General features: G+C 42.9%; 2 protein-coding genes across 6 annotated transcripts in view; one reads left to right on the top strand and one right to left on the bottom strand.

Moving 5' to 3' along the window:
- Window positions 1–8,722, bottom strand: part of etfb (electron transfer flavoprotein subunit beta) — a 49,185-nt gene extending 40,463 nt beyond the window's left edge. The window contains exons 1-2 of the mRNA XM_060900954.1: window positions 8,607–8,722; window positions 334–492 (exon numbers count right to left, since the gene is read on the bottom strand). Of these exons, the coding sequence (XP_060756937.1) occupies window positions 334–492; window positions 8,607–8,660 (213 nt within the window). The 5' untranslated portion in view covers window positions 8,661–8,722. The remainder of the gene's footprint in view (window positions 1–333; window positions 493–8,606) is intronic.
- Window positions 8,723–16,104: 7,382 nt separating this feature from the next.
- LOC132867437 (upstream stimulatory factor 2) overlaps window positions 16,105–24,060 on the top strand; it is a 107,332-nt gene continuing 99,376 nt past the window's right edge. For 4 of the 5 annotated variants that reach the window (XM_060900345.1, XM_060900346.1, XM_060900343.1 and 1 more), the window contains exons 1-3: window positions 16,105–16,182; window positions 19,486–19,526; window positions 22,397–22,497. In XM_060900345.1, the coding sequence (XP_060756328.1) occupies window positions 16,145–16,182; window positions 19,486–19,526; window positions 22,397–22,497 (180 nt within the window). In that variant the 5' untranslated portion in view covers window positions 16,105–16,144. Of the gene's footprint in view, window positions 16,183–19,222; window positions 19,392–19,485; window positions 19,527–22,396; window positions 22,498–24,060 lie in introns of all 5 variants that reach the window. The other variant, XM_060900344.1, reaches the window with a different exon arrangement.

Raw genomic sequence — 24,060 nt, 5'->3', positions numbered from 1 at the left:
TAAACAAAAATATTTATGACTTAAAATGTTATGGGGGGGGGGGGGGGGGGGGAAGAAATGGATATAATGGGAACAGGCCAATCTGGATCACACCGAGGTATTTAACAAACCATATAGTTTGTGTTGCAGCAATTACTAACACTGTCTAATACTGACTGCAAGTCAAATCTGGGCTTATATTAACTTAGTCTTATAATAACAGTGTCGCCAAACATGTGCACCTTTAATAAAGCACTCATTCTAAGTCCCAGACAAATACCACATCCTTAAACAGAAAAAAGGGATTTCAGGGATTTGATGGAACATTTGTTAGATATGCTGAAGGAGCATCACCTGCACTTGCTGAGGTCCACAACTCACAGCCACAACCTCCTTCACCAGCTTCTTCTCCTTCAGCCTGATGGCCTCCTCCACCGCGATTTCACAGAAAGGGTTCATCGAGTGTTTCACGCCATCCGTAACCACACCAGTGTTGTCAGGCTTCACTCGGATCTGAGACAGATAGACAGAGGGTCTCGATGTAAATAAAACCTTTCAAACAGACCAAATGTTCAAAAATTCTGCCTATCTAAATGACATCCTCTCAATAATGTGCAACATTTTAATTATTATTAGTGGAGCTTTGGCCCGTGTGAGCGGAGCCCCATAGGCATAGCGTGGATACATAAAGAAATCAATCAAGTTGTTTTCTGATGGTTTCGGGCCTGTGCGGGCCTCCACCATACCAGTGAGAGTAATTACCAGTCACATACACCACCTAGTGGCCATTGTTAGTAATTACCAGTCATACATACCACCTAGTAGCCAGTGTTAGTAGTTACCAGTCATACACGCCACCTAGGGACTAGTGTTAGTAATTACCAGGTCCTACACGCCGCCTAGCGGCCCGTGTTAGTAATTACCAGTCCTACACACCTCCTAGCGGTCCATGTTAATAATTACCAGGTCCTACATGCCGCCTAGGAGACAGTGTTGGTAATTACCAGGTCATACACACCATCTAGGGAACAGTGTTAGTAGTTACCAGGTACTACACGCCACCTAGCGGCCCGTGTTAGTAATTACCAGTCCTACACACCACCTAGGGGCCAGTGTTAGTAATTACCAGGTCCTACACGCCGTCTAGCGGCCCATGTTAGTAATTACCAGTCCTACACGCCTCCTAGCGGTCCATGTTAATAATTACCAGGTCCTACATGCCACCTAGGGGACAGTGTTAGTAATTACCAGGTCATACACGCCACCTAGCGGCCCGTGTTAGTAATTACCAGTCATACACGCCATCTAGGGACCGGTGTTAGTAGTTACCAGGTCATACACGCCACCTAGGGCAGTGGTTTTCAACCTTTTTGGGGTCCTGGACCCCCTGCATATTTCTGATCGACCCTGAGGACCCCCCCCCCACCCGATCTGGAGGCTAGGGTGCAATTTGATAGAAACAGCAGAAACTGCATTTTAAATTGCATTATGGCATTTATTCACTCTATTCACAACACAGCAGCATAGTTTCCAGAAATATGTAACAAAACAGGATATTTATGGCATAAATATCCTATCTGCATAAATTTTATGCAGCATCTTCTGAACATTATGTAACAAAACAGAACTTTTATATCGTAGCTTTCAGAAATATGAATGTAATGAAACAGATTTATGCACTCTTCAAGAACAAAAACAAACAAGTATGAAATCTCAATGAATAGAATATATAATTAAGCAATAATATAATATAAATTATGTAATTAAGTCTTGGTTTTATCTGTAGAGGCAGATGGTGTGTGTGTGTGTGTGTGTGTGTGTGTTATCAAAGCAAAGCATCCTCACTTCTGTTTTTGTGTCACTTGGGTGTGGTGTAGTGAGGTGTGCTGTGTAACTGTTATGGCCCTTTTCCACTACCCTTTTTCAGCTCACTTCAGCTCGCTTCAGCCCGACACGGCTCGCGTTTCGACTACCAAAAACCAGCACGACTCAGCTCGCTTCAGCCCTGCTTAGCCCCTAAAACTCGCACCGTTTTGGAGTGGGGCTGAAGCGAGCCAAAGCGAGCCGAGTGAGGCTGGGGGCGTGAGCAGACACTCCCCTGTGCACTGATTGGTGAGGAGGAGTGTCCTCACACGCCCACACACGCTCCACGAGCGCGCTGGGATCTGTAAACACCACAAACCCGGAAGAAGAAGAATTACGAGAATTTCTGAAGCCTTATGCGCCTTGCCTCATCTATACGCTCTTGCCAGCATCTGTTGGTGTTGTCGGTGACAACAAGCCACAGCACCAAGACCAGCAACACTAACGACTCCATGTCCTCCATGTTTATTGTTTACTATTCGGGTCGTGAGACTACCGCTTAAAAGATCACTGATGTCACTGTTTGCGCTGCTTAACGACATCACCTGACATCCACCCACTTCCGCTAACTCCACCCAATGTGTCCACCCACTTCCAGCCAGCACGGTTCAGCGCGGTTGTAGTCGAAATGCAACTCCAACAGCCCCGCTCAGCTCGACTCAGCACGGCACGGCTCAGCCCGACTCAGCCGCGTTGGTAGTGGAAAAGCGGCATTAGTGAGACACTTGCACTTGTCTGCCACTCATGAGTTTCTGTAACCTGGGTTGAATAGTGGCAACAGCTGTAATGATACTTCTCTCCAGTTGAACTCTGTTCCTGTGTTTGGTCTTTATGTGTGTCAGAGCTGAGAAAGTGACCTCACACAAGTATGTCGACCCAAATGGCTGCAACTGGTAGAGAGCCTCTTTTGCAAGCTCTGGGTACTCCTCCTCCACACAGCACCAAAACTGTGTCAGCGATGTCTCTGAAAACTTCAGTCTGAAGCCACTGTCTGAAGACAGGTCAATGAGGCTCTCATGGAGTTGCTCTGGTGCTGTATCCATGCTGCTGTGCATGAACGGCCTGCGTATCCAGTCAAGTCTAGTACACATGTCCTCAATGTCTGGGAAGTAGGATTCAAACTCGGCTGTCAGTTTGGCCAGGTGCATTTTTACAGTTTTCAAAATGTTCTGCTTCATGTTCTGTTTCATGTCAGCTATCCAAGAGTTAAGCTGAGGGAAATTACTGACATCCCCCTTTTCACACCTTCTCAACCAGAGGTCAGTTTTCCTCATGAATGCTGAAACTTTATCATACATCTGAAGAACAGTTTTGTCATTACCTTGCAAGCTTGTGTTCAACTCGTTCAGACGGCCAAAAACATCAGTGAGGTAAGCCAGGTGAGCCAACCAGGTCTGGTCTTCAAGTTGAGCAGCCAGAGGATGTCCATGCTCTGAGAGGAAATCGTGCACCTGCTCTCTCAGTTCAAATAGTCTCTGTAGTGCTTTCCCCCTTGATAGCCAACGTACGTCTGTATGTAGCAGCAGCTGATGATGGTCACTGCCCATTTCCTCGCACAGCTTGTGGAACAGTCTTGAATTGAGAGGTCGTGATTTAATGAAGTTAATCACTTTCACAGCATCTGTCAAAACACTGTCCAGTTCTGGGCTCATGCGTTTGGAAGCCAATGCTTCTCTGTGAATTATGCAGTGCGTGCCTTGGATATCGGGGTTTACCTGCCTGATGCGAGAGACAAGTCCGCGGTGCCAACCTGCCATAGACGCTGCCCCGTCTGTGCATACATGCGAGCAGCGCTTCCAGTCCAACTCGTGCTCCGTGAAAAAAAAACAGTCAATCAAATTAAAAATGTCCTCACCTGTGTTTTTTTCAGGTAGTGGCTTGCAGAAGACGATGTGTTCAACTATATCGTTGACTGTGTCATCTTTGAAACGAGCAAACATGACCAACTGGGCTTCTCTATTCACGTCAGTAGACTCGTCTAACTGTACCGCAAAAGATCCCGCTCCTTTCAGTTTGTCGGTCACCTGCTGAACAATGTCACCAGCCATCTCATCCACCCTGTGGCATATAGTGTCGTTAGACAGCGGTACTGACCGGATTGCATCCGCGGCTTTTTTATCCACCATGGTTTCAGCTAGGATAGCTGCAGCTGGTGCAATTAGCTCCTCGGCAATCGTGTACGGCTTTTTAGCTTTGGCGACAAGCAAAGCTACCTGGTAAGAAGCTTGGAGGGAAGTTGCTGAAGTCTGACTTGCGGCGCGCATGTGATTTTGCGCCCCCTTGAACTTGGACAATTTTCGCGTGAAAAAGTCAGCAGTCTTGCCCACTGACGATTGATGCCTGGTGCTCAGATGCTGCTGCATGTGTGCCGGTTTCATGGCATGGTTAGAAAGCACCTCTCCACATTTAAAAAAAAAAAAAACAAAAACAAAAAACACAGAGGCTGCTGAGGGTCTGAATCAGTTGCAGTAAATCCCAACATGACGTATTCTTCTTTATACAATCTCTTTTTGCTCTGTTTTCTTTTTCTTTTCTGATGGCCCAGTGTCTGCTTCGTCCAAAACAAGCGGTCTCTTTTTTTAATTTGAGCCACCTCTCCATCTTATCAAGTTCAAACATCTTTTTCTTCTTCTTCGTGTAACTGTGCTTATCATCTGCTTCATTTGTAACATTAGCTTAATTTTGAGCGCCAACCAGAACCTTGCAAGTTAATGAGTTTTACCACATCAGCTTCCTGCAAATATTTGTATAAATCTTATATTTTATATATTATACAACTCTGTAGTTTAGCTAGATAAAGGTCTCAGTCACATTTGAACAAAATTTTTATTTTTTTTAAAGATATTTTATTTTCACAGACCCCTTGCAATTACACCACGGACCACTAGGGGTCCGCGAACCCCCGGTTGAGAATCACTGACCTAGGGGACAGTGTTAGTAGTTACCAGGTCCTACATGCCTCCTAGCGGCCCGTGTTAGTAATTACCAGTCCTACACGCCTCAGAATGGTCCAGTGTTAGTAATTACCAGTCATACACACTGCCGAGGGGACAGTGTTAGTAATTACCAGGTCATACACCACCTAGGGGCCAGTGTTAGTAGTTACCAGGTCCTGCACGCGGTCTAACGGCCCGTGTTAGTAATTACCAGTCATACATGCCATCTAGGGGGCAGTGTTAAGGCCAATTTATGCTGACAACCCAGTCCTCGCAGATGGCGTCGCAGATAGCGTCTGCGTAGCCCCCCCCACCTTCGCAGACGCTCTGCGCGCACCTCCCAAAAACTGACCACTGCAGAAGTCTCGCAGACAGCGTCGCAGACAAGAGGGCTCTGATTAGTCCACTCTACATCCGCTGTACACGCACTTCCGCTTCCCTACTTTCCCGGTTTGTTTTGTTTTCACGACCGCCATTTTTAAAAACACGAGCGAAAATGGAGCAGCACGAAGAGCGGTTGATCGAGGAAGTACGTACATCCATTGACACAGGATGTCTATGCGTACATCTATACGACTCCAGTTCTAGTCATTATAAGTAACCGGAGGATAAACACTCCACTAACAACACCCACCAACTACTCCTAGCAATTTCGCGACTTCGTGCCCCCTTGCGTTGTGGCGGTGAATAACATCGCGCACGCCTATTACTCCCCACTCAATGATAAATTACAACTGTCTGCGAAAAGCTATCTGCGAAAGCCTTGTCGCAAGAGCATGCAGAGGCCTTTAGTAGTTACCAGTCCTACACGCCACCTAGCGGCCAGTGTTAGTAATTACCAGTCATACACGCCACCTAGGGGCCAGTGTTAGTAATTACCAGTCCCACACACCACCTAGCAGCCCGTGTTAGTAATAACCAGGTCATACATGCCACCTAGGGGCCAGTGTTAGTAATTACCAGTCCCACATGCTGCCTAGCAGCCCGTGTTAGTAATTACCAGGTCATACACGCCACCTAGGGGCCAGTGTTAGTAGTTACCAGGTCATAAGTAATTACTGATGACTGGCAATGACATAAGAAAATTTTACAACCCAGAAACAGATGGGAGCTCTGCTTTTAGGCAGTGCCTAAATCTATATTATTTGTATTGTATATTGCAATAGATTATAAAATGTATTATTCTTGCCTTCAATCCAGGTTGACTTTGACCGTCATTGGCTCAGACAGTAGTAAATTGGGGGGGGGGGGGGGGATTCCCTTCACAATGGAAAACGGATAAAAAAAAAAACTTTTACAAGTCATGTAATATGTAAACTATATTCCAGCTTTAACGTGGACTGTGGTGAGGATGATTTCAGTAAAGCCATCTTTTTATCATTGATACAATACTATTCTTTTAACATCATTTTTTTAATTCTACAGTGCTGTTGAACTCTCCGTTCTGACTGGTGAATCAAAAAGGTGTCGATTCATTTTCTCAGACAGCAGCTCTGAGAATAGTGCCACTACAAAGCAAATCACAGGTTTAATATATAGATTTAGGCACTGCCTAAAAGCAGAGCTCCCATCCGTTTCTGGGTTGTAGAATTTTCTTGTGTCATAACCAGACTTTTTTTTGCTTTATTTCTTTACTAGCTTAACACTGGCCACTAGACGGTGTGTATGACTGGTAATTACTAACACTGGTATGGTGGCAGGCACGCACAGGACCGAAACCATCAGAAAACAACTTGATGGGTTTCTTTATGTAGCCACACTCTATGCCTGTGGGGCTCCGCTATAATAAACATGCCTGTTTCTATAGTAACAACTTGCACGCAAACACACAGAAAAACTAACAAAAAAAACCAAAACACTTGTAAAATGTTGCCAAATTAATGTGGTAGGAGACATGCGGTTATAGAAAAGTAATCAACTTCGAAGTGGTGTTCGACACTCTGCTTTATTCACACAGCTGCATCATTGATTAGTTTCCCATAACCACATACATCAAACTGTTTTACTCCTTAGATAACAGAACATGGCAGATTATTCAGTCAGTCTATAGTGAACATGAGAAATAACAATAATACAATTTGTGCAGGGCGGCATGGTGGTGTAGTGGTTAGCGCTGTCGCCTCACAGCAAGAAGGTCCGGGTTCGAGCCCCGTGGCCGGCGAGGGCCTTTCTGTGTGGAGTTTGCATGTTCTCCCCGTTTCCTCCGGGTGCTCCGGTTTCCCCCACAGTCCAAAGACATGCAGGTTAGGTTAACTGGTGACTCTAAATTGACTGTAGGTGTGGATGTGAGTGTGAATGGTTGTCTGTGTCTATTGCCGCTTTTCCACTACCAACGTGGCTGAGTTGGGCTGAGCCATGCCGAGTTGGGCTGAGTCAAGCTGAGTGGGGCTGTTGGAGTTGCATTTCAACTACAACCGCGCTGAACCGTGCTGGCTGGAAGTGGGTGGACACATTGGGTGGAGTTAGCGAAAGTGGGTGGACACATTGGGTGGAGTTAGCAAAAGTGGGTGGACGTCAGGTGATGTCGTTATGCGGCGCAAACAGTGACATCAGTGACCTTTTAAGCGGTAGTCTCACAACCCGGATAGTAAACAAACATGGTGTCGTTAGTGTTGCTGGTCTTGGTGCTGTGGCTTGTTGTCACCGACAACGCCAACAGATACTGGCAAGAGCGTATAGATGAAGCGAGGCACATAAGGCTTCATAATTCTCGTAATTCGTAATTCTCCTTCTTCCGGGTTTACAGATCCCAGCGTGCTCGCGGGGCGTGTGTGGGCATGTGAGGACACTCCTCCTCACCAGTCAGTGCACAGGGGAGTGTCTCCTCACGCCCCTAGCCCCACTCGGCTCGGTTTGGCTCGCTTCAGCCCCACTCCAAAACCGTGCGAGTTTTGGGGGCTGAGCAGGGCTGAAGCGAGCTGAGTCGTGCTGTTCTTAGCTAGTCGAAACGCGAGCCGTGTCGGGCTGAAGTGAGCTGAAAAAGGGTAGTGGAAAAGGGCCATGTGTCAGCCCTGTGATGACCTGGCAACTTGTCCAGGGTGTACCCCGCCTTTCGCCCGTCGTCAGCTGGGATAGGCTCCAGCTTGCCTGCGACCCTGTAGAAGGATAAAGCGGCTACAGATAATGAGATGAGATGAGACAATTTGTGCATTAATTTAGACATTTTGTTGCCAGGTTGATAGTAATCCCCATCTTAAATGGTCTGTCTCTTTTGATATTATTAAAACAAAAAAACAATAGATATGCACATATTGACCAAGTATGAAAAGATATTCAAAAGATATTTGTTTACTCAAATGTATTGAAACACGAAAGATTTAACAACATCCATTTATTTGGAATCATTAATCCCAATCTGGCAACCCTACTGAAGACCCGCTCCCCATCATCTATGAAACACTTGCTAGCCAAATGTCAGAAGTATGACAGCTGAAAGACAGCAAAAAATAAAAACATTTTGGATTAAGTTAACAATAAATATGAAGATAAAGTTTATTTATCTCTCCGCCCAAAAATGTTCCTATCTGCCCTGACCTTGGTTTGAAGTTTATCTCTGCTTTAACCCGACTGCCTGCTAGCAAAACTCGGTTAAGGTCCAATCCCAAATAACTCCCTGTCTACCAAAGAAGTGCGCTATACACGCCAGAAAATAGCGGAGTCTACACCCTTTCTAGTGCACTAAGTTCCTTTTTAGAACTCAGCCCGGGGTTAACCTGGATAACCTGCCAAACAGCTGTGCTAAAGTTCATCGTATAGAAGATAAACATTAAAAATAGATGCGTTTTCTTCAAAATTAGAAAACCGATGGTAAAAACTGGAGACGCGTACCTTTACAGCATAGTCGATAACCCGCTTAACTCCGACTAGAACCCGAGCGGTCATGATGATAACCCTTGGCTAGCTGAGGAATCACAAACCGGTGTAGAGCCGCACCCGGAGGAATATCAGTGCGACACCTATGTCATGAACGCCTACTTTTTGAGCCAATGAAATTCCAGAAGGCAGAAAACGAGCCAATCAGATATGTCGACATATAATGATTGCTGCGTGCGTGTTGTCGGCTACAGAGTTCCGTCAGAAACAAGATCTGATTTAAGTTCCGTGTCTGCTATCTAGGTTAAAGGTCATAAAATAAAGACTAGGCAATGATTAATATATTAACACATTTTATTTTTAAAAAATGTAGTGCTGTCTAACAGACGTACAACGTTTTCCTGATGTTATCATTCGGTTGCTCTTTGATTGCTATTATTATTGTTGTTTGGGAACCATTTCCTAACGTTGTAGGAACATTCTCATCTCATCTCATTATCTGTAGCCGCTTTATTCTGTTCTACAGGGTCGCAGGCAAGCTGGAGCCTATCCCAGCTGACTACGGGCGAAAGGCGGGGTACACCCTGGACAAGTCGCCAGGTCATCACAGGGCTGACACATAGACACAGACAACCATTCACACTCAGGGTGTTTTCACACCTGGTCCCCTTTAAAGGAACCAGACTCAGTCCTCTTTAAGTGGACCAAAAAGTGGACCAACAGAAAAAGAACTCAGTTCTTTTTGTGTTCACACTGTGAATTTATTACAAAGAGGACTGGGTTCTCTTTCTGGTCCAGTTAAGCTTTGATGGGGCCTCAGTCCTCTTTCTGTTCACACCAGGTCCTCTAGAGCCCTCAGACCCCCAGTGCATGGAATTCTGGGTAATTTTCTCTTGAATCAAAATGTCTGCTGCCATGCTTGCCCTGCTGTATTCTTTGATCAAAATAGTGCGGATTAAGGAAAATAAATTTATTCCAGCTATCTATGAGCACAAAAGTTCAGAGAACTGTAAAGCAGCTGTGGTAAGCTCCAAAAGGAAGTTGAGTTTCCCTGCTACAGTCACGTGACCAACTACGGCAAACGAAGAAGGTTAAACTACAGTGAAAAAGGCGAAGTGAACCCGGTGCACTTTTTGTTCACAATGCGCAGATTAGGCGAACCGTACTGTTGATTTTTAGCGAACTGTAGTGAGACCACCTCCTGAGGTGGTCTCAGTTCGGTTCGCTTTAAAGTGGTCTGGGTACGGTTGGAGTGTTCACATATGCACAAAAAATGCTGAGTCATCAATCTGAGTTCGGTTAGATGGCTGAACCAAGTGTGAAAACACCCTCACATCTACGGTCAATTTAGAGTCACCAGTTAACCTAACCTGCATGTCTTTGGACTGTGGGGGAAACCGGAGCACCCGGAGGAAACCCACACAGACACGGGGAGAACATGCAAACTCCGCACAGAAAGGCCCTCGCCGGCCACGGGGCTCGAACCCAGACCTTCTTGCTGTGAGGCGACAGCGCTAACCACTACACCACCGTGCCGCCCACAAGGTCATTCTGTGAACTTTAAAACACAACGTTTGAAAGTTCCTTTATAGTTACATGACAACTGAGGTTGTTTTGAGGTACTATTTTTTGTATCTTCAAACTAATGTTCAGAGAACATTACCACAACATTCTTTAAAGTCAAGTTTATTTTTATAGCACTTTTAACAACAGACATTGTCACAAAGCAGCTTTACAGAATTTGAACGACTTGAAACATGAGCTAATTTTATCCCTAATTTATCCCCAATGAGCAAGCCTGTGGCGACGGTGGCAAGGAAAAACTCCCTCAGACGACATGAGGAAGAAACCTCAAGAGGAACCAGACTCAAAAGGGAACCCATCCTCATTTGGGTGATAACAGACAACGTGATTATAGCATTTTTAACAGTTTTAACATGAGGTCAGTTTCGTTGATGTTATCACTGTTCATTGATGGAAACTTGAGTGCAAAACTGTTCATGACAACTGCAGTCCGAAAGTTAGCAAGTCAACTGTAGTCCTCAGCCATAAAAGCATTACTGTAAAGGCCAATTTATGCTGACAACCCAGTCCTCGCAGACGGTGTCGCAGACAGTGTCTGCGTAGCCCCCCCACCTTCGCAGACGCTCTGCACGCACCTCCCAAAAATTGTGACCACCGCAGAAGCCTCGCAGACAGCGTCGCAGACAAGAGGGCTCTGATTGGTCCACTCTACATCCGCTGTACACGCACTTCCGCTTCCCTACTTTCCCGGTTTGTTTTGTTTTCATGACCGGCATTTTTAAAAACACGAGCGAAGATGGAGCAGCATGAAGAGCGGTTGATTGAGGAAGTACGTACATCTATACGACTCCAGTTCTAGTCATTATAAAAAAAAAAAAGTTATAGTCATTATAAGTAACCGGAGGATAAACACTCCACTAACCACACCCACCAACTACTCCTAGCGACTTCGCGCCCCCTTGCATTGTGCCGGTGAATAACATCGCACACGCCTATTCCCCCACTCAACAATAAATTACAACTGTCTGTGAAAAGCTATCTGTGAAAGCCTTGTCGCAAGAGCATGCAGAGGCCTTAAGTGTCCAGAGCGTCTTCCAAATGTGACTGTCAACTGTCCATATGGGGCCGTCCTCCACAGGAGCGATGTGATGAGACTCCAGCCAGACGAAGGGCATCAGGATGGATCAGGCAGGTCCGAGGAGCAGGTCCGAGGTCAACATCTCAATCTCAGGATCGACATTTTATGGTCTCATAACAGATAATTGTTCACTATATAACACTGGCATTTCACTGCAGTTCATAGAATGTTCTTGGTCACTTTTAACCTTCACCTTGCACTAATCTGGGATGGTGTGCAGAACATTAAGGGAACATCCTCTGAACCTTTAAACCAGTGGCTCTCAAAATGGAGAACCAGGGTTCCATGAAGCATGCTTTTTTGTTTGTTTAGTTACAGTAGTGGAAATGATAACCCACTGTTGTCAAAGATATTATATTGATAGTTGAGTTCTTATTTGTCGATTTGACTGTTTACTTGAAGTGAATGTTTTTACTCCAACCTCAATAACTAAAAACCAAATACGGTAGCATAGAAATAATGTCAGCTCAAGCCTGATGTGTTCTCTCAGTGAAATTGTTCAGGAGTAAAAAGCTCTATAGCCCGAATAAATAGAAAAAATATTATGGTACACATTTAAATAATGTTCATGTCAATAAATCTGTAATCAAGAGGTTTATGGAACTGATATTACAGTTAAAGAGGCCCCTGGTTATTATACTACTATGACGAGTCAATTGTATACTGATACAAACCTGGCAGGTTGTAATAAAGTTCATCTTACATTTGTATCGAATGAAATAGGAAGAGAATGTCACATAAGAGAATGTTACAGGAACACACGGAAGCCTGTTCGATAACGATGAGAAGACGTAGACTTAGGTTCTTATAACAATGACTTAATATCTCACAGTAATGAGATCCTTATCTCATAATTATGCTTTTCCATCTCATGACTTAGCAAGTCATAATGATGAGATACTATCTCATAACAATGAAAGATGAGAAAGTTTCTCAGAAGTATATCTCAGTATCTCTTGTCATGCAGGAGCTTGTCCTATCGTACCTGAAGTCGCATTTAAAGTTCCTGCATGAGGAGTGCTGTGTTGTACGCAAGCGAGTGCTGGCCTCTGAAGAGAGAGGATGTTAGGCATCAAGAGAGGAATGAAAGAGCTATGCTGTGGTGGATGTGTCATGTAAAGCCTGAGGATGGTGTCAGCTCCACTAGTCTTTGTCCGAGGCTTGGTCTCCTGGATCTGGATGCTGACCTCAGGTATAGACATTTGCAGTGGTTTGGCCATGTGCAACACAGTTCCATGACTGCAAGAATCATGGCCCACCAGGTGGAAGGTGCGATAAAGAGGGGCAGGCCCCGCAAGACCTGGAAAGAGCTAGTAGCACAGGACTTAAGGGACTGGGGCCTCACTGCTGAGGATACCCTGGATTGAAAGTATTGGAGAAGGATGCTACAGTCAAGCCGTGCATCGTCTGACACACCTGTGGTGTAAAATGGATAGTGAGAGAGTGAGTATCTCATAATTATGATTTTCAATCTCATAATGACTCAGCAAGTCATAATTATGAGATACAATCTCAAAATAATGAAGTATGAGAAAGCTTCTCATAATTATATCTCAGTATCTCATAATCCTATCTCATAATTATGATTTTCAATCTCATAATGATTCAGCAAGTCATAATTATGAGATACGATCTCAAAATAATGAAATATGAGAAAGCTTCTCATAAGTATATTTCAGTATTTCATAATTATCTCATAATTATGGTTTTCAATATCATAATGACTCAGCAAGTCATATGCTGTGTCTGAAATCATTCACTCACTACTCCCTACTCACTATCTAGGGAATTGCTATATAGAGGACTATATAGTGAGCTCATATCAGTCGGCTGGTGGGTTTTCAAAATAATAAATACATGTGTTTTTGTGATAAATCCATATTATACTGAGTGTATTTCCAACATTAATAAATACAAAGTACTTTGTGTCTGCTGCATCATTCAGTTCTTTTAAATCAAGGCTGAATACTTTCTTCTTTGTCGCTGCCTTTGATTAAATCAAATTTGAGGCATTTGATTAATTCCTCACTCTGCACTGTAACTTTTATTCTTGTATTTTTTCTGCCTTATTCTATTTTAGCTTATTTTCTCTTCTCTTACTATTTTTAATTGTACTTGAATATCCGTTTATAACATGTTTCTTCCTCCGTTCATTCTCCCCCAAACACCCTTTTTTCTTTCAGCGTGACCGCAGTGCATGATGGGCTATATTGCTTGGTTAGGTACCATCGGTTGTACACTACTTTTCACGTTGCATTATGGGATACTTTGAGTGCACTGTATAGGGTTTAATAATTCTCACTGTACATTCGGACAGCACTACAAAATGGCGACCTCACTATATAGTCCACTATATAGCGAGTGATTTTGGGCACAGGGATAATTATGAGATACTCTCTCATAATAAAATATGAGAAAGTTTCTCAGAATTATATCAGTATCTCATAATTATGACTTCTTATAATAATAATCATCATCATCATCATCACCTACTATCTCACAATAATGTGATATTAACTCATAACTTTGAGAAAATATTCTAATGAAATAGTAAGTCATTGTATGACATCACAATTACAATGGTGCTTGAAAGTTTGTGAACCCTTTAGAATTTTCTATATTTCTGCATAAATATGACCTAAAACATCATCGGATTTTCACACAAGCCCTAAAAGTAGATAAAGAGAACCCAGTTAAACAAATGAGACAAAAAATATTATACTTAGTCATTTATTTATTGAGGGAAATGATCCAATATTACATATCTGTGAGTGGCTAAAGAATGTGAGCCTCTAGGATTAGCAGTTAATTTGAAGGTGAAATTAGAGTCAAGTGTTTTCAGTCAATGGGATGACAATCAGGTGTGAGTGGGCGCCCTGTTTTATTTAAAGAACAGGGATCTATCAAAGTCTGCTCTTCACAACACATGTTTGTGGAAGTGTATCATGGCACGAACAAAGGAGATTTCTGAGGACCTCAGAAAAAGCATTGTTGATGCTCATCAGGCTGGAAAAGGTTACAAAACCATCTCTAAAGAGTTTCTTCTTTAACCGTTCTTTGGTAGAACGACTTCTGTGCTTAGGGTTGTTGTCTTGCTGCATGACCCACCTTCTCTTGAGATTCAGTTCATAGACAGTTGTCCTGACATCTTCCTTTAGAATTTGCTGGTATAATTCAGAATTCATTTTTCCATCAATGATGGCAAGCCGTCCTGGCCCAGATGCAGCAAAACAGGCCCAAACCATGATACTACCACCACCATGTTTCACAGATGGGATAAGGTTCTTATGCTGGAATGCAGTGTTTTCCTTTCTTCAAACGTAACGCTTCTCATTTAAACCGAAAAGTTCTACTTTGGTCTCATCCATCCACAAAACATTTTTCCAGTAGCCTTCTGACTTGTCCATATGATCTTTAGCAAACTGCAGATGAACAGCAATATTCTTTTTAGAGAGCAGTGGATTTCTCCTTGCAACCCTGCCATGCACATATAAAACTTGATAGTTATATTTCTTAAATTTATTTACTATTAATATTATTAATGTTATTTTTATACACTTTGTTTATTTACACATTTTTTTGTAATTTTTGTCCTCTATCATATTGTCACCATTTTGTAATTTTTTATGAGGACCACAATGGAAATAAGTCATTTTATTAGACTTTTTTGTGTCATCCTCGGTTTTTTACGTCTTTATAATAATTAAATGTGTATTTTATTGTAAATGTACATGTGGAAAACCTAAATAAAATAAAATCAAATCACACCATTGTTGTTCAGTGTTCTCCTGATGGTGGACTCATGAACATTAGCCAATGTGAGAGAGGCCTTCAGTTGCTTAGAAGTTACCCTGGGGTCCTTTGTGACCTCGTCGACTATTACACGCCTTGCTCTTGGAGTGATCTTTGTTGGTCGACCACTCCTGGGGAGGGCAATAATGGTCTTGAATTTCCTCCATTTGTACACAATCTGTCTGACTGTGGATTGGTGGAGTCCAAACTCTTTAGAGATGGTTTTGTAACCTTTTCCAGCCTGATGAGCATCAACAACGCTTTTTCTGAGGTCCTCAGAAATCTCCTTTGTTTGTGCCATGATCCATTTCCACAAACATGTATTGTGAAGATCAGACTTTGATAGATCCCTGTTCTTTAAATAAAACAGGGCACCCACTCACACCTGATTGTCATCCCATTGATTGAAAACACCTGACTCTAATTTCACCTTCAAATTAACTGCTAATCCTAGAGGTTCACATACTTTTGCCACTCACAGATATGGATCATTTTCCTCAATAAATAAATAAATGACCATGTATAATATTTTCTTTTGTTTCATTTGTTTAACTGGGTTCTCTTTATCTACTTTTAGGACTTGTGTGAAAATCTGATGATGCTTTAGGTCATATTTATGCAGAAATATAGAAAATTCTAAAGGGTTCACAAACTTTCAAGCACTGGTATCTCATAACTATGAGATACGTTCTCGTTATTATTATTATTATGATATACAGGCACTATGTGACTTTATTTTGATTATTATTTTTCTTTCCAAGTTGCCGAAACAAGCTTCCGTACAGACTGGAGTTGTGTCGAAAAGAAAAGAAACGACTGTTGTAAGAAAAAGGGGAAAGGATAGGATAGACACTGCGCATGCGCACCATTTGGGCACATACGTGATGCGTGACGTAGCACGCAGGCTGAATCCAAACAATGCTTCACTTCCTTCATAGGGATGCGAATATAGGCGTCGGAATACCGGCTTCTACGCGCTACATAGTGCACTTAATATAAAACAGGAAGTGAATTGAACACAGCCACAGGACTCTCACATGACCCAAGTGTTTGTTCCCGTGATCAACATTTCCATCAGGCTTTCTGAAGTTGAGGGCAGATGGCTGTGTTGCAGAAGACTTTAGACCCATCAATGAGGTAAAGCATTAGTGCACGACACAGGCACCTGCTGATTAGAAAATAGGGGGGGGGGGGTATTTTTGCTAATAATTAAAGCACATAATAATTTTATGTTGAGTTTGTAGTTTATAGGCGAGATACTACAGGTGAAAAGGGTCATCATCATCATCATCATCATTATTATTATTATTATTATTATTATTATTATAAGTCTTTTTTCCCCCAGTTCATTTCTGATATTCATACAGGTATATATATATATATATATATATATATATATATATATATATATATATTAATACTGTGACTTGTTTCTAAGTTAAACTAGTTATTTATGCAAATCCTTGCTCTAATTAAATATGCATAAATTTGCATACTTTAATCTTCTTATGTTGTGTGTAGAACTACACTACCGTTCAAAAGTTTGGGGTCACTTTGAAATGTCCTTATTTTTGAAAGAAAAGCACTGTTCTTTTCAATGAAGATCACTTTAAACTAATCAGAAATCCACTCTATACATTGCTAATGTGCTAAATCACTGTTCTAGTTGCAAATGTCTGGTTTTTGGTGCAATATCTCCATAGGTGTATAGAGGCCCATTTCCAGCAACTATCACTCCAGTGTTCTGATGGTACAATGTGTTTGCTCATTGCCTCAGAAGGCTAATGGATGATTAGAAAACCCTTGTACAATCATGTTAGCACAGCTGAAAACAGTTGAGCTCTTTAGAGAAGCTATAAAACTGACCTTCCTTTGAGCAGATTGAGTTTCTGGAGCATCACATTTGTGGGGTCGATTAAATGCTCAAAATGGCCAGAAAAATGTCTCGACTATATTTTCTATTCATTTTACGACTTATGGTGGTAAATAAAAGTGTGACTTTTCATGGAAAACACAAAATTGTCTGGGTGACCCCAAACTTTTGAACGGTAGTGTAAAAGTTTCCTTTAACACTCAAGACTCTCAACGAGAGAGACTTTTTTATAGAAATACTGTTGGGGGAAAAAAAACCCATGACTGTTTAACTGAGAAAATATTTCGTGCTCCTGTACAAAAACAAAAGTTTTCTATTTTCAGTAAAAATATGTCAAATAAATCCATCAATAACCAACATTTTGGAAGATTCTTCTTAAAGAGCAAACAAGTAGCTAATGTTTAACATTTCAGGAATGCTTGTGTGCAAAGTACAGAAATAATTTTTTGTAAAACATTTTTAGAAAGACACCTTGGTTGTTATGGTTTCACAAATTTTTAAAGGTGTCATTGCATCGTTTTTTCATGAATTGTGCGGTGGTCTCTAGGATGAATGAATGCCCTGTGAGCCGGTTTTGGTGAAAAAAAAATGCTGTGGTGCTCCTGTTTCAGGCTGTTCTAGTTCGGTGGAGGAGTGGGTGGGGAGAGAAGGACAGGATTTCAGCTCTTACTAATGAATATTCATGACATGTAAACATATCGCTTCTGATTGGCTAACAGCGCTGTGACGCTCCCTCCAGTGGGTTATGGGCGAGGCCATGACTACTAATTTTCGAAGTGACGTAAGTTCGTAGGGCTTTTGCTGATTCGCTCGTTTTTCCGTCTATTTTCTTTCATAGGCTAATACAGGGAATGGGGTAGAATAACATTTTCACGTGCAGCATGCATATGCAACTCGGAGTGACCTATGGTATTTCAAAAAGAGCAAGTATTAAACGGTTTGTCGTGGAATGACACCTTTAAAAGCAACTTTGAGCAAGCCTTTAAGCTCCGCCCACTTTATAATCACATCATACGTCACATCACGCATGTCAGTTTACGACTCATTACGATATACACGTCATTTCCGCTCTACTTTGTGTGCTTTGTAAGGTTTGTCAGGGAAAATAATGTCTCATCTCGTCATCTCTAGCTGCTTTATCCTGTTCTACAGGGTCGCAGGCAAGCTGGAGCCTATCCCAGCTGACTACGGGCGAAAGGCGGGGTACACCCTGGACAAGTCGCCAGGTCATCACAGGGCTGACACATAGACACAGACAACCATTCACACTCACATTCACACCTACGGTCAATTTAGAGTCGCCAGTTAACCTAACCTGCATGTCTTTGGACTGTGGGGGAAACCCACGCGGACATGGGGAGAACATGCAAACTCCGCACAGAAGTAGCCTGGGTCCGCCCATCCTAAGCGTGACGCAACACGAGGGCCTGTTGCGAGCTTACCGTAGTCTGGCCAGGCAAGCTATCTCCAGCTCTTCCAAGCTCCGGAAAAATCGGGAGCCAATCAACTTTGAGCATCTCCAACGGCCCTGGGTAGAGGCGTGTTCAAGGCAGTGACGTAGTAGAACTGCGACCGGAAGCCATAGATTGTTTACAGAATCATGCTGTATTGAAAGCATTCAACGGGAAGTTCTCATTGAAAACGGAGCAAAGAGCAGCCCTGGAGGTATTTATTGAAAGGAAGGACGTTTTCGCCTTGCTCCTGACCGGCTTCGGTAAGAGTTTAATCTACCAGTTAGCCCCGCTAGTATCCAAATCAATGGGGCTCAGCGAGAATCCTGTCGTCGCGTCACATACGTCAGAGGAAAGAGTGATGTGATTGGTTTAAGCTTCGTCACAGCCTTTCTGGCTTCGACCAATAGCAAACTGAGGCATTTCAGGGAGGCGGGTCAACCACGGGCTCTGGGAAACGGTTGGGCTGAATATCTTGGCCAGACCAATAGCTCGTAGAGCGTTGAAGTCGCGTTAGCCAGACTAGCACAGAAGGGCCCTCGCTGGCCACGGGGCTCGAACCCGGACCTTCTTGCTGTGAGGCGACAGCGCTAACCACTACGCCACCGTGCCGCCCGCTTGATCCATGTTACTTTTTTTAATTTTATTTTATTTTTTCTGTTGAGATTAGATTTTTTTACTACTACAATTTAAGAGATGACATTCAGTCTTCTAAATTGTATAATTTATTTTAAAAAAAGAGTAAAAAAAGTGCCAGTAATTATTTTACATAGTATGTAAATGAGCATTGATGTATTGATGCATGTCATTTATTCACGTAAAATATTAACGTGTTATATTTTGCATTTGTCAGGAATTATATGTCAGCCCTGTGATGACCTGGCGACTTGTCCAGGGTGTACCCCGCCTTTCGCCCGTAGTCAGCTGGGATAGGCTCCAGCTTGCCTGCGACCCTGTAGAACAGGATAAAGCGGCTACAGATAATGGATGGATGGAAGGAATTATATAAAACCTTGAAACTAGTATACAGAGATTTAATATTAAAGTCATATTTACAGTTTAACAGTATACTATTTACTTTTATAATGATTTGGTTTTTGTCTAAATGGTTTTCAGGCAAATGAAAAAAGAAAAGGAGATATTACAGAAAACTGAAGGTACGGAGAACTCCTCTTATTAAAGACTACCAGACTGTTTGTTTTCTTTTCCTTTCTTTTCTTTTATAGCCTGTTACTGATTTTATGCATGTATTACATTCTTATAACATACTGTATATACTGTATGCAACATAGTATAGAAATAAGACCAACATCTGTAATATGTAGGATGGACTATACACTCATCGGCCACTTTTATAGGAACCTGTTCTTGATTCTAAGATTCCTGTTCTTGGCTTCAGGAGTGGAACCCAGTGTGTTCTTCTGTTTTCTGTTGCATGCTGAGATGCTTTTCTGCTCACCATGGTTGTAAAGAGTTGCTATGAGATACAATATCCTTCCTGGCAAAAAAGCTCGAACCAATCTGTCCATTTTCCTCTGACCTCTCTTATCAACAAGGCGTTTGTTTCCACCCACTGAACTGTCAGTCACTCAGTCACTGTGTTTTTTGTTTTTTGCACCATTCTATCTGTGTAAACTCTAGAGACTGTTGTGTGTGAAAACCCCAGGAGATCAGCAGTTTCTGAAATGCTCAAACCAAAAATAATAATTATAATAAAAAACCTTTATTCGTCACATGCACACTTCAAGCACAGTGAAATTCATCCTCTGCATTTAACCCATCTGAAGCAGTGAACACACACACCCAGAGCAGTGGGCAGCCACACTAAAGCACCCGGGGAGCAGTCAGGGGTTCGGTACCTTGCTCAAGGGCACCTCAGCCCAAGGCCACCCCACGTTAACTTAACTGCATGTCTTTGGACTGTGGGGGAAACCCACACAGACAGAGGGAGAACATGCAAACTCCACACAGAAAGGCCCTCGCTGGCCGCTGGGTTCAAACCCGGAACCTTCTTGCTGTGAGGCGACTGTGCTAACCACTACATCTGGCTCAAACCAACACCTATGCCACAGTGAAAGAAAGTCACACTTTGAGATCACAATTTTTCCCATTCTTATGTTTGAACATTGTGAACATTAACTGAAGCTCTTGATTTGTATCTGCATGAATTGATGCATTGTGCTGCTGTCAAGGGATCGGCTGATTAGAGAACTGCATCAAACCACAGCAGGTGGATGGAGAGAGACCTCAGATATTGGTGCATGCATTTGCAATAAACGACAAGATGAAAAATAATAGTAAAGGTGTTAGGAGCTGGCTGAAAGAATAACTTGATACAAAATCAAGAAGCTGAAAGCATGAGATGGAAATGGCTTATCTTCCAAGATTAAAGATAGACGGCCTTTCGATTTCATAAAATCGGTGAAATTTAGTTTCCTTTGAAATCTGGTCATCGTGATATATGTTTATTTCTGTAATATCTCACAAAATATCAAGCCATTCTGTTCTGTGGCTGGGAAGTTATTTAATTTGAGGGGATTCCTGAGCAAATAATGTGCATGAAACCACTTACTTCGCGCAGTCAAGCAGACAGAGGAAGTCCGTGTGTGTGTGTGTGCGCATGCGCAGGTTTATCTTTGAGCATGCACTGACAGTTCCATCATTCTGTCGCTAAACGAACAGCTGATCACACCGAGGTGCTCGCTGAGCGCCGATATTTATTAGTTTGGTCCTGCGTTTCCTTTCCTTCGTACCGAACATAACGTCTTTTCTTCTCGCTTTCCGTTACTGTAGTCGGTCTTTCACGTTTCATTCGCACACTCACGTCCTCCATTTTTCTCTCCTGTTTCAAATTGTATCCCACAATGCTTTGTGCAAACAGGGAAAGCCCACCATGTGATGCATGACATAGTATCTTGTATTGGGTCATGGTGAAGCAGGAAAAAGTAGCGGAGAATTTTGGGCCACATGGCTTTAAATTCATTAATTGTTCTATTTAAAAAAAAAAACTAATAAAATTGGAAGTCTGTGATTTGAATTCAGTAGCTTTTGGCCCACTAAACAAAAATAATTGAGTGTCAGGGAAAATTCTTTGTATAACCTACACTTGAAAAATCTGAAAGGCAGTCTACCTTTTAAATAAATTATTTAAAAAACTTCCAATATCCGGTGTGGTGTGGGTAAAGGGATAGCCTGGCTAACGCGACTTCAAAGCTCTCCGAGCTATTGGTCTGGCCAAGATATTAAGCCCAACCGTTTCCCAGAGCCCGTGGTTGACCCGCCTCCCTGAAATGCCTCAGTTTGCTACTGGTCGAAGCCAGAAAAGGCTGTGACGAAGCTTAAACCAATCACATCACTCTTTCCTCTGACGTATGCGACGCGACGGGGCTAACTGGTAGATTAAACTCTTACCGAAGCCGGTCGGGAGCAAGGCGAAAACGTCCTTCCTTTCAATAAATACCTCCAGGGCTGCTCTTTGCTCCGTTTTCAATGAGAACTTCCCGTTGAATGCTTTCAATACAGCATCTATGCGTAATAGATGCGGAAGCATGAATGAAGCGCTTCCGGCATAGATTCTGTAAACAATCTATGGCTTCCGGTCGCAGTTCTACTACGTCAGTGCCTTGAACACGCCTCTACCCAGGGCCGTTGGAGATGCTCAAAGTTGATTGGTTCCCAATTTTTCGGGAGCTTGGAAGAGCTGTGGATAGCTTGCCTGGCCAGACTAAGCTCGCAACAGGCCCTCGTGTTGCGTCACGCTTAGGATGGGCGGGCCCAGGCTAGTAAAGGGATTCCTTTTTGTCTCATTTGTAAACATTTTGTACCAGATATAATACTACTGCATATTTGCATATTTACTTCTTATTATTTTGCAAGGTGTTTTTACGAAAATAGCATTTTTCCCTTTAAGAAAAAGGAAATAAAAATCCCACTCAGGGTTCATCCCTTGGCAATCATGGGATTTTAAACTCGCAATCTTTTCCAATCTGTCCCAAATTACTCATCATATCGTATCCTTCTGATACAGACGCTTCAAGAGGAGGGGAAGCAGCTGCATTTCCTCATACTTCAGCTTTCACTGACCAGAGCGTCCAGTATCAGTTACTCCCCGATAGCAGCAGCACGCAGGTGGGCTTTTTTGTTTTCCTTCTTAAAGGTGAAGGTGCACTTTGGGTCTTGAATTACTTCGAAGGCAATCAATCAGCAAAGACTCGAGTGTGTGTCCAGCATTAAGTTCTGTTAGTTCTCTAGGGGATAATGCAGCTAGGAAATTAAAGGCAACTTGCACAGAGTAATCACTTGTCTTAAATTATATAATACATACAGATATAGTACTGTGCAAAAGTCTTTTTAGGGACCCTAGATTTTTTTTTTCATACAAACTTTACTTCTATTTTACAACTTCTACATTATCGAGTCAGTATAAAAGCATTTTAGAGTTCAAAATGTTGTTTTTTTTTCCAGCACAAATTTAAACATTTCAGAAAAAAAAAAACGTTTGTAGCCGAGACCGTAGGTGCTAAAGAAGGCAACTGGACTTTGCTTGAAATCCTTGAAGACGTTTCACCTCTCATCCGAAAGGCTTCTTCAGTTCTGTCTGACTAGTGGAGAGTTCCAGGGATTTATTCTTGGGTTTCACATGACGTCACATCCGCCTCATTAGTTATTCAAAACTTTAGCTGGTGGTCTACCTAAGCTCAGTCGACAAAGCGTTTGTATGAAGAAGTTGCATTGCTTGCATGAAAAACGCCTTACGTTTGCGTTGTTTTACGTTGTTCAAATCGATTAAACCGTCAAACTGATAAAAGTTTCTTCAGGGTTCCTCGTGAACTAATAAAGGGTGAACGAACACAGGATTTCACAAAAAGACGTTGAGAAAGGTGGCTTTTGAACCTCTCACTGAAATCAAAGGGAGCCGAGTCGAAACATGCTCGAATTTTCAATGATCACTTGGTGAAAGGTTTGTATCTCCCTCTCAGCTATGTCCTTCGTGTTTTCCAAGGACTTTTCTTGCTATGTGTTGTTATTTTATGATACTTTTTTTAGTCATTGTAAAACTTCCTGATGTGGGTGGAGCACAGAAGCACGGCAGGCGAGAATTTATATTTGTACGAATATCTTTTATTCAGCTTTTCAGCTTGCTTGCTTCCTTTAATCCATCCATCACTCAGCTGACCCCCCCCCCCCCCCCCCCCCCCGACGGGACAGGAAGTCCGCCACCACCATCTGCGCCCCTGGCCTGTGGATCACCTTGAACTTAAATGGCTGGAGGGCGAGATACCAACGGGTGATCCGTGCATTGGCATCCTTCATGCGGTGGAGCCACTGAAGGGGCGCGTGGTCCGAACAGAGAGTGAAAGGGCGCCCCAGCAGATAGTATTGGAGGGCGAGGACCGCCCACTTGATGGTGAGACACTCCTTCTTGATTGTGCTGTACCTGCTTTCACGCATCGAGAGTTTCCAGCTGATGTACAGCACGGGGCATTCCTCGCCCTCCACCTCCTGGGACAAAACGGCCCCCAGCACTCTGTCCGATGCATCAGTCTGCAAAACAAATGGGAGAGAGAAGTCAGGGGAGTGTAAAAGTGGCCCCCCACACACTGCAGCTTTTACCTCAGAGAAGGCCTGTTGGCACTGCTCCGTCCACTGGACCGGATCTGGAGCCCCCTTTTTAGTGAGATTGGTTAGCGG

This window comes from Neoarius graeffei, chromosome 19, assembly GCF_027579695.1.
Source record: "Neoarius graeffei isolate fNeoGra1 chromosome 19, fNeoGra1.pri, whole genome shotgun sequence".
NCBI lineage: Eukaryota > Metazoa > Chordata > Actinopteri > Siluriformes > Ariidae > Neoarius > Neoarius graeffei.
This window is presented reverse-complemented; position numbering and strand designations above follow the sequence as displayed.